Source organism: Trachymyrmex cornetzi, unplaced genomic scaffold (assembly GCF_001594075.2).
Source record: "Trachymyrmex cornetzi isolate Tcor2-1 unplaced genomic scaffold, Tcor1.1 scaffold195, whole genome shotgun sequence".
NCBI classification, from domain to species: Eukaryota; Metazoa; Arthropoda; class Insecta; order Hymenoptera; family Formicidae; genus Trachymyrmex; species Trachymyrmex cornetzi.
The window spans coordinates 520,962-532,857 of NW_017296580.1; the positions used below are offsets into that span (position 1 = coordinate 520,962).

The 11,896-nt window shown below is 36.5% G+C and overlaps 1 protein-coding gene across 3 annotated transcripts in view; it reads right to left on the reverse strand.

Annotated features, from left to right (window-relative positions):
• Positions 1–522: 522 nt before the first annotated feature.
• LOC108759590 (MDS1 and EVI1 complex locus protein EVI1) overlaps positions 523–11,896 on the reverse strand; it is an 84,374-nt gene continuing 73,000 nt past the window's right edge. For 2 of the 3 annotated variants that reach the window (XM_018505095.1, XM_018505094.1), the window contains exons 6-8: positions 7,203–7,302; positions 4,408–4,564; positions 523–4,326 (exon numbers count right to left, since the gene is read on the reverse strand). In XM_018505095.1, coding sequence (XP_018360597.1) covers positions 2,317–4,326; positions 4,408–4,564; positions 7,203–7,302 — 2,267 coding nt within the window. In that variant the 3' untranslated portion in view covers positions 523–2,316. The remainder of the gene's footprint in view (positions 4,327–4,407; positions 4,565–7,202; positions 7,303–11,896) is intronic. The other variant, XM_018505096.1, reaches the window with a different exon arrangement.

The following is an 11,896-nucleotide window of genomic DNA, read 5'->3' on the forward strand; positions in this document are numbered from 1 at the left end:
ATATATGGAATAAATAATAAAATTATATAATTTATGAAAACTAAATATGTGTGTAATATTTTTACTAATCATTGAAAGATAGCCTGTCTTACAAGTGTCCATATTTTTCTTATAAAGAAATATATACTTATAGACTTTCTAAATCCATTCTTTTTTGCCTTTGCATTAACAAACAATTATTATACATATAATTATTCAAGAAAAATGTATTGTTTCTTCTATTTTACACTTTATTTGTGTTAGCTTTACTCGTTAAAACCGTGTAATATACCAAATCATAATTTATCAGATATTATTAAATTAAGATTTTATTAAAGGAATATAAGGCAAAGGAAAATCGATAGGTGACATTATCGCTTAGGTAATCAACTTGAAGTGTAATATTTTAATAGTAATCATAATGAAGTTACAGGATGCCTTTATACAGTATGTATAGATAGACAGCGTCATAATATAGTTTTCCTTAAGTAATTCGTTCAATATATTTATGCTTAATCATTTTATAAGTTTATTATCGTCTATAATGAAAGTGAGAGTGAGAGAGAGAAAGAGAGAGAGAGAGAGAGAGAGAGAGAGAGAGAGAGAGAGAGAAAGATAGAAACAGAGATATGTAGAACATGTATTCGTAAAACCTTTATGTGAAAAAACAAGCCTCAACTTGGTGATTACAAACGAACGATATATTCTTTGTCTCATTTTTTATTAATCGCGAGCGTACTTGGTACACATGTATACGCGTATACTATGCTTATCTCTCGTCATTATTAATTTCCTCGCTTCATTGATGACACGTTAGGGACACGCATTTTAATATTTCTACTAGATGAGTGAAACGCGAGGAACGTTCGTTAACTTACATGACTCTTCCGTCTTGCCTATCCGCAAGAAAAAATCGCTCTAGAATCGTATTTATATATTAATAAAAATCGCGTTGAAACTTCTTTCTTTTATCTTTACAAATGTTATATCATCTAATTGTGGAAATTTGTACAGTTTTTTTTTTTATAAGGATTTTGTTGCCTCCTAATTATTTAATTATACACACTGTCGCGCACACGCATAGTAAATGATTACACGCGATGCGTTAATTAAGTTAATTTCTTCTCCTCGTCGCTTTGGCTTCGCGGACTAACACACATCATTTTTGATACACGAACACGATGCGAAAATGTATTAAATTTCGCAGATTCTAGGTCTCACAGCTAGATCCTGCATTCAGCAGATGGAATTTTTTTCCTATAATACATTATTTCAACTATATTCTAACAAAATCCAACAATCTCGGGAAAGTCTTCAAGATTCGAACTGATTGGATCGATTATTTATAATAGGAATTTTATAATCTAATTTCGAACTCTCGAAGGATACCCGCGTTGTAAACGCGATGCAACTAACACTGTTGTTAAAAAATAAATCAATCAAGAATAGCGCGCACATATATAGGTATATTTAAGATCTAAAAACATCGGTAATTGGATCGAGGTGAATACACATTATCGCAAGCCGTTTAACAATTCACAGAGCTTCGCAGAGACGCTTCGATCGTTCCCGCTTATGACGTACGATCCCTTTGCCAAGCGACGGTGTAATAATAACGATAAATTAATTTTATAATTATAGCAATAAATAATATTACTGGGATGCGCGCTTCGTCTAATCGTTGCTAAGGACAAAGAGGGGCGGAATTGGGATAATATGGAATTTCGTGCGCGTTTACATTTATAACGAATCTGTAGAAACTATATAACTAGACTATAGAAGAGCTTGTGGCATGCATGTGTAAGAAAGGGACTAAATGGTCCAATTTGAATCTTTACAATACGTTTTTCCAGTGCAAACAAATATGAAGTGTAAAAAAGGGATAGCGTAACAAGGATCTTTGGGGGACTTTTATGTTCGTCGAGTTCTTTACGTTTTTTTTTTTACAGAGCACCTGTTTTACAAGTATAATGGGATTTACTAAATTTCTTCTCTGAAAAATTCCGGTACAGGTATATCAATGTGTAATTATAATTATTACTATAGGCTGTCTTCCATGGATTTACGGTATCGTCACAATGTGATGACGGAGAATAACCCGATTATACTCGAGAATTGTTCGCTTGTAGAAGCAAATGGTTGATATTCTGCAAAGTCGAAATACGCGGACCGTTCTAAGCTAAGTAATCTTGCATTGACGTTATTTCTGAAGAAACGCCGTTACAATCGAGAGTTCTAAGACGAACGTATATCCCACAATAGTTCTGTACATTAATAAAAACGAGTACTCCTCGTCTTTCGAAGCGACCGCATAGATCACCCAGACTGACTTCTGGGCTATGTCGAAATCTCGATCACCGGTTCCGCGGTATTATTATTGAGCATCTCCTGCTTTTCTCTCAGCTTCAGGTCATACTGCGAGGGCGATGGGGATTCCTTGACCTCGATCGGCGACAGTCCGTCTGTCTCCTCCAAAGGAGACACACCCTCCTCGCTGTCCTCGTCTTCGTCATATTCGACCTCCATCTTAGACTCGTTTATCTCGTGCAAGCGACTGGGAATATAGGCCGGATGATGCGGCAATGACCCGTAGCCACTCTCACTGCCGTAAGTGACCTTGCCCATGAAGGACCTGATCTCGTCGAAGTAAGTGTCCTCCCGCTCATTCTCGTTGCTGCTTCCAGGCGAGTCGGCTACCGATACCACTCCGCTACCGTCATCAGCCTCGTGCTTTTTCAGATGTCTGTCCAAATTGGTCTGCTGTCCGAAACATCTTTCGCAAAGCGGGCACTTGAACGGTCTTTGCTTGTCATGGATGTTCCTGACATGTCTCTGCAGATTGCTCGAGATGCTGAAGGACCTCTCGCAGTACTTGCACTTGTACGGCTGCTCACCAGTGTGAGTCCTCAGATGCCTCGTTAAATTGGCCGAGCGAGGGAACACTTTGCCGCAGAATTTACAGGAGTACCGATCCTTCATCTTGCCGTGAACGTGATGATGGTGATGATGATGATGATGATGATGGGGCATCACGGCTTCTTGGAACGGCTTCACACCAGGGAACGCGCTCAGTGGCGGCCGGGCAAGCAGGTCGAATCCTGCTCCTGGCCTAGCGCCGCTGAGCCCGTTCATAAGCGAGCCTAAAAAAGGAAGTCCGCGCGGTGGAGCAAAGGGTGGAAGGGGAGGTATCAGCCTGGATTCCGGAGTAGCTCCGCCTGGAGGTGGAGGTGCGCTAGGAAATCCTGGAAAGGTTCCCGCTGGACTGCGATACATAGTTTCGAGGAACATCGGATGTATCGGTCTAGGATAAGCCATGTGGGGCGGTGTATTGGTCGGCGGTTGTTCGATTGACAGGCTAGTCCTCAGGTGCGGGCTACTTCCTTGAACGTCCTTAGACTCAAGCTCCATCAGCGATGGCGCAGCAGTATCTTCTTCCGGTTTCGGGGGATCGGGTGGTCCGGGCGTTTCCTCCATCGGTATTGGCGCCGGCGACGGTGTACGACTTTTTCTATTCGCAACTTTTAAAATGGCATCTTGTTTCTTGGTCTGCACCCTTAGATCCAACGGTTGCTCGGTCGATTCTTCCTTCGAAGTGCTTTCGATTTCCATTTTTCGTTCATTGCTTCTAGCCACTTCTTTTCTCTTTGATAGATCATCGTCACTCTCCGGCGTCGGTTGAACCGGAGGTCTAGCCGGAGATGGCCTAAACGTAGAAGTGGCTTCCTCCGCCGTGGAAGGAGAGACCTTATTGTGTTGCGACAATATTCTCGGAGGAGTAAAACGTTCCTTCTTGGGACTGTCGCTTCTCTTCTCGGCCTCTTCGATTTTCGGTGGAAAAAGTAGAGGTGTGTTCAGAAAATTCGGAGCATTCGGGAAAATTCCTGGATAAGGACCCATCAGACTAGGTGGATAAAAAGGCAAACCACCTGGTAAGCTCACGGGAGGCCGTGGATACACCAGAAAGGGGCTCGTTGCTGGCGTCGGTAATTGAGGCATGGTTCCAGGTGGACCGGTTGGAGTCGTCGAATCGCAAAATCGCTTATGTTTCGATAATGATGTTACCGTGCTGAAGGACTGTCCGCATTTACCGCACTTGATCTGCATGCGACAGTCGGCATGCATGCGCTTGTGCCGGCATAAATTGGAAAACTGCGTGTACGCCTTAAAACAGACCTCACACTGGAAGGGTTTCACGCTGCTGTGGATGTGGGTGTGCTGCTTCAGGCCGGAACTAGTCGCAAAGGTCTTGCCACACTCCGTGCAGGCGTGACTCCTCGCTCCCACGTGATGCGTTCTTATATGACGTTGTAGGTTTGATGGGTCCGTGAAGACCTGCCGAACGTTCGACTTTTAGCGATACTAGAAAATGCTACTGGATCGAAAAATATTGTCTGGTTTCGACGAATAAAGCACGAATTTGAAGCTTACCTTCGGACAATTCTCGCAAGGATAGTTCCTAAGATCACCGTGAACGATAGCACGATGTCGCACCAGAAGCGGTCGCCAAGCGTAAGCACGGGGACAGCTGTCACAACGGTGCTGTTCCGCTGGGTATCTATGACAAGTCACCAGGTGGCTATCCAATCTGAAAATAACAGGTGCAAACATTTCATTCCACTGCGTTATAAACAGTAAATTATTTCTAAGAGAAGATAATGAAAACTGAAAATCGTTCATAATCTATATTTATCTTTGAAGGAAGCTATTAGTATTTTCTTTTATTTTTTCAAAAATTCAATTGGATTAAATATTCGATGGAATGGCGATAATTGCCACTGCCGTATAAAAATATCTTTGGACATTATTCTCTATACCTTGTCCGCGAAGTTTAATGCTATTTAATCAAAGCACCACATCGGGCAAGCAGGATGTAATACAGTAACCAACCTGCACCGACAAAGATTGTGTCGAGCGCAGTCTTGGATGATGACTAAGTGACTTCGACTGCACAGTAGCGAGTCGGCTCTGCAATAACGGTCGCACACCCATGAAGAAGAGGGCGGTCGTCGAGCACGAACACACGCCGTCACGAAGAAAAGCCGTTCTAAGGGGATTGTCACAGGGTAGGCACACGGGTTATCGTCACATGGGATGGTGTGCCACAGCATTGATTTTACACCCCCGAACACACGCGCCGTGTGAAACCCATTCGTGATGAGATAGTGCCTTCATGGTGCCACGACGGTGTGCTGCGCTAGATGAGCTACGAGCACGCGACGCCTTCGATGATGCATAAGGGGGTGGCTCTAGCGCGTCTGATTACGAATCCCGGTGAAGGGTTTAACGCCCCACAACAGGTGAATCTGCCGCGTCAGGGAATGCGGTTTAATGTCGACTGAGAGAACGAAAACTAGATGTGAAAGTATCGATGTGGAAACAAAAACGAAAACTTTACTCAACACTTTAATTTGTCTATTCCTTGACTTATGTTTAATAATGTAAATTATTTTTACTGGTTATAAAAGAAATGGTAGGTATATGTATATCGATTATTTGATAAGATAAATACGATTGATTGTAAATAAAAGATAATAAGAGTTTTGAACAAAGAGCGGTACAAATTCATCATAGAAAAGAACAACATATTATTTCAGTCATAATGCATTCTTAAAAAAATCAACTTGTTACAATTAACAAGATGTCAGTAAAAATTCATTCGTAAGAAAAAACACTCAATTAAAGGCCACATATCAGATATGAAATACTAATATTCAAGTGAAATGCATAATATTTGATAGAATTTGTAATTAATAAAACATAAAGTATTTATAGTGACAAAATTACAATCTCTACTTATCAAAAAAATCATAAAAATTTGAATGTATTTAAATAATTTATTATAAACATATGCATTTAACATTAATTTCTGTAACTTTATGCTAATTATTTTATAATTAAAGACAATGACGTGGCTCCAAGACAGAAAGAAGGCTGACTAAGCATCATTTCCAATCGCCCAAGAAGTCTCAAAATGCTCAGGTTTCCAAAGAGCACTCTTGAAGCCGCTTGCGTGACGAAAGGCTTTCGCGAACGCGAATTACTAACCCGAGATTTGAAGGCGATTACGTGGCACCCACTCTCTGGATTCCATCGATTAATTAATAATTGACGATGAAAATCGACGGACGCGGCGAGCGCTTTAATGTCGGTCGAGCTGTTATCTTTCGATTTCAATCCGACGTGTCGCTTTACTGAGCACATAATCGTCGCTCATCTGATTTGAAAAGCATATAATGATGTGCCATGAATCCTTGATGAGTCGCTCTTTGTGTATTGTCGCGCCCAATGATAATAATCTTCGAATAATGCATGGAGATGTGATAATAAAAAGGAGTTCCATGATTATAGAATTTTTACAGGTCACGTGCAACTGTACGATAAATAAAAACAATTGCTCCATATTCAATTTAGTAATAAAATTACAATCCTTACCAAAAAATCATAAAGATTGAATGTATTTAAATAATGTATAAAATAACATAAGTATTAAACTAGCGTAAAATTGGCATAAATATATTAATAAATAAATATAAATGTAAATATAATAGTCAATGAGACTAAAAGAGACTAATGAGACAAACTGATTCTACGTGGTAATATATATTAAAAACAAGATACAAATTAAAATCAAAACCAAGTTATAATATGAAACGTTTCAACCTGTAATGAGGTCATTCTTCAGTGCACTGAGCAAATTAAAAATAGTAATAATATGAGAATGTAGTAATGTTAAACAAATAGATACGTACGCAAATTTTAATTATTGCGCGTGTACGATAATGTTTCCGAGATATTATCTAAATGTGAAGTAACATGATAATTACATATATAATATCCATTTTTATTTTAATTTATATTCTGTTTTCGTATACATATTTTAGCACATAAAATCAATTCAGCTCATCAGCCCTCTTCTCTTTGGAAACTACAATCTCTTTGGAACTACAAATTATTCATTTTTTAAATATTATTATGTTATTATCAATAAAGCGCGATCTTTCTCTCCATGTGGAATGAAAAAACAAATTGTTTTGAATCTCTCATAAATAATTACCCTAATAACAAATAAATTTTTTTTTTAATGTTTAGATACGCTTTACGTTTCTTTTATGTGTTTGTAGTTCTCTAATGTATCTTTTTGAGATTCAAACAAAAAATTATCTTTGCTTATATTTTCTAATTTATTTAAAGAAATAAAACGGTCATAGCGTAAGAGAACTTACAATTCGATATCTTGGAACGGCTTGTCACAGACAGTGCACCTCGTTTCTCCTTCCTCCTCGTCCTCTTTGTCCTCATCGACGGTTCCACTATGCTGAGAGGCTGTAAATGACGAATACGATAATACAGATTACAAGTGTTCTCGACACGCCAGTGATAGCGTGAGTAAAACTCGCAATTTTCTCGCAATATGCGTACATGTGAGTAGTCGTATAGCTCTGTAAATTACAACCCCTTGCAAACGATGATACGTGATGTGTCAATGTGTGGGCGAATTACGTGATCCAGAACCGCGCGAGGGCCACAGGAGTGGCGTGACAAGTGGACTCGTGGATTGTTTCTGAATTATTAAATTAAAGCGGTAGTATCGCCTGATCTATATAACGAAGACTTCGATGTTCTATGGAATTCGACGATGATTTAACTAGTTTTGTAGAAATAGTAGAAATAATTTTCGACAAATTCGCAAAGTTAACGCCAATTAGTATTACAATTAATATTTACGTAATTACATGCTTTTGATGCTGTTAAATAATTTTCGTATACAAATTTGCGCTAATATTGATTCATTTTTATTAATTAATTTGATACGGAATTAGTTTAAACGTGACTTTAGCATGAATTACATTTATTCTCGGAATTCAGGTAATCAAAATCGCATATCGCTTTTTCATTATAAATTAATTTAAAACATACGACAATTTCTAATAGTTGTTTCAATAAAATAAATAAAATGATTTATTAAATAAAAATGGGTATTATTTTATAAAATATTTACCATCCAGTTAATGATCTCTCTGCAAAATGTTGATCAACATTTATCGTCTATAATACGCTTATAAAATCAAATAGATTTGATTATAACTCAATTCAAGCTTATTTCACTACACTGTGTCACTTTTTTCTTTTCAACAAGTACTATCCGACACACAAGCGATCGCGAAGACAATAGACACAATGATGTTTTCGTTAGTTCGCGGTACACCGTCCAGTAACTGCAAACGCAAACGGGGGTGTCCAGAATCGCTTGCTATTGGTACAAGCGACGTTGGAGACCAGCCAATCACAGGTGAGTCTCGACAGCCCCCCAACGGCATTTCACCCCCGAATATCAGAGCGCAACGGCAGGTAAAATCAGAAACCCATGAAGGAGACAAAGTGAGAGTATCAATGATTGAAACACGCAACTAACATGAGTGCTAACAAAATACGACGCATAAAGTATACTAATTAATTTTTATATAAAAATTTACTTATCTTACATTGATTATTTGTTTATGTACAAATATTTAAAAATATGAAAGTAGATGTAAATAATAATAACCAAAGGAATTGAAGTAGAAATAAAGTAGATCGTGAAGTTATAAAAATTAAAAAATAATTTTGAAAAATCATTTTAATCCTTATATTACGAAATAAGTGAGATTCCGCTCAAATTTGAACGATATCCGACCTCCAACGGTTATTTAAATCTGCCGCTACACTTGTTCCGACCATATGGTCGAGTGATGGCCCCCAACGGACCTTCATGGGAACCGGGCACAACCCCCGTACCACCAACTACGCCCAACGCCATGCTAACCCCCCTTAGTACGTTAATCGCTTCTCTCTCCACGACTAATTCGTAGCGGCACGCTGTGAATTTAGACAATGAAAGATGCGGTCGACCTCTGTTACCCTCCAGACAGCGTCGTTTGAAGTGAAATGCAGTATTGTGAGAAAACAATTCGAATAAAAAACAAATTAATAACCAACAAATAAGAATATAATCAAGAAATCGGTGTAAGATAATGTTCAGACGTGACAATATAATTTAAAAATACTGATTTAAATACAATAAAAAGAACATAAAAAGAATATGGAATTAATCTTAAAAATAATTTTTTAATATATGTAATAAATTTTTTCTGGTGCAATTAGAGAGCACTACAATTTTCACATAAATAATTTATACGTAAAGATATAATATATATAAATAAGTAAAGAACTTTACACATTTTAATCAACATATAAAAATAAATAATAAATATAATATAACAAACATAATTATCTTTTTCTTAATATGTTTGTAATAAGAATTTTTTATAAAGATCTGAAAGGAAGATCGTAATTAAATATATTGCATATTATCAAACAATCATTTTTCTAAAATTTATGAAGACGGTTAAAAGTATTATGTTAATCGCGTAGAAGGAGTAGCAAAGTCACGTTGCGGAAAGTCAACAGGTGGGATCCACTGGTAACACCCCCCGCGGTCGAGTAGTCAGTTGGCAGTTGCATGGGAAAAAGTAACGGAAATCAATGTTCTTGCTGCATCGTGACGTCCACAATTTAAACGACATCATTAAAATAAATCGATAAATATATCGAAGTAAATCTATTTTATCTATGAGAGAAAGAAAGAGTCGTTTACTTTATTACGCCCTTCTGTGTTGTCTTTATAAATTTTAAATAAATTTAACTATAAAAATGTATTTTTTTCTGCAATTGATATTATAAACTTTGATGAGACTAAATTGCATTGAATTCTTGCAATCACTGCTGAAACGTGCGACATAAATAATTTTTTTATAGATATAATCTGAAACGTTACATATATATATTTCTTTTTCTAAAATATTAATATTAAATAATATAATGTAACTACCAAGAAAACTGAAATAAATCTTTGTTTAGCAATTCACACAATACACGAATTTGCAGAGGCGCTTTCTTACTCTTAAAATAATAAAAGCTTTTCTTTTACGATACACATTTCTTTTACATTCAACGATTCAACTAAAAGAAAAAAATATTTTTTTTTTATGAAATAAACAGAAAATCGATATCTGCGTGCATCTTTCAGTAAAAATTTGTCGCACGCGACCGTAGCGATTTGGAATCAAACGTCAAATAAATGTGTCATTAGTCCGATGAATCAGATGGGGTTGTAACATGTCACACGCACCTCCCTATCTCGGAGTATACCACCCCCTCAGAAAAGAGTGTCGCGTGCCCTTTTGTATGCGTATACCCCTTTTTTCTCATTCTGACCCGTGCCCTTTTTTTCGGTCATCCCTGAAACCTGGTTATGCGCGTGTTAATCGACAATAGTTGGCTATAAATTATCTGCTGCCCTAATAGAGCTGTCGGAAAACACGCCGATGATACAAACGCGTTTCTCGGGCGCAAAAAAAAGGGAAAATGATGATAAAAAAACAAGCACCGCAGAAAGTCATAAGCACAGTCATAAGTCATCGTAAATGCCCCAATTGCATCTGCCATGTTACCGCAATTCAATTCGTGGTAAAGTCCAAAAATGTCTGGGAAAGGTCATAATGTTGCAGTTAATACAAGTAATCGCATCATATCGACAAATGCATACAGATATAACATTAAACAGTTATCTTTCTTTCTCTCTCTAACTGGTCAAACATTACATTATATTATCATCATACGTTATAATTATTTGCAATATCTTATTTTAATATTGTTAATTTTTTTCTTCTTCAATTTGATTAAAATACAACATTTAAAAAATTTATTTTATGTTTTTATATTTTTATTTTATTGAAATATTTTTAACAGTAATAAGATTGGAAATAATAAAATATTTTTAATTAGATATTTTCTCTTCAAGTATAAGATTATAACATTAAAAAAGAAAAGATTTGTATCTATAAAGGATTAATATTAAAGATGAATTGAACGGGCCACGTGCAAACGGAATATAAATTTTTTAATGTGAATATTCGATATAGATATATGTATGTACGTCTTTATACGAGATTAAGTTAACATACAACTCCAGTTGAATGGCTCGCTACGCGCACCCCACGTAGGCGTGTTAAAATGATTCCTCGTATCTTTTTCTTTCGCTTTCCCTTGCTCTCTGTCTCTTTCCCCGCGAAAAAAATGATCCGTCCGAGGGAGAAACGCGGCGCAGATGCCCTTCGCAAGGGTTGATACGGAGCGTACGTCGTTTGTTTGACATCATTATTCCTGCTTGCACGCACCAGCTTGCTCTCTGGAGGAGATTTCCTCGTAAAAATGGCTTTACTGGATTAGTGCCAGTACCACTTTTAAGCCATTTAAAGTCGATTAATCTCTCTTGAATGCATTAATTGTAAAATTACGTGTCCACCGAGATCTGTAGAACCGGAATCATTATACATGATAACAATAATGATAAATTATTCTAATGCTTCTTTCTCAATTTGAAATAAATTAAATAATTGCAAAATTTACGGATAATTTACATAAATATAAATTGTTGCATAAATATTAAATTTTCACATTTATTATTGACTAATATAATTACTTATATTGAATAATATAATGACTTTACAGAGGACTTATAATATTAATATAAAGTAAAGGAAATATGCTGATGCAATTTCTTCCGCGACCTAATCTACCCATTATCGTAAAAATAAAGTTTCTAATTTCAAAATTAATTTAGAGAAAGTAACATTATCGGTAGGCGACTTAATTGCGGCTCTAATTTTCAGCTGTTAAAGCTATCTCATAAAACTGCGTCTCCCTTTTGGAGTCTGTCAGTCTATTTAAATATAATATATGTAAATTAAGCACGTTTTTTTCTTTAATTTTGTTGTTTGACAAAAACAATCTTATTCCTATTATCTTTTTTTGTGAAAAAAAATATAATTTTGTTTGTTAAATTTTTATATAGATTTTATATATATATATATATATA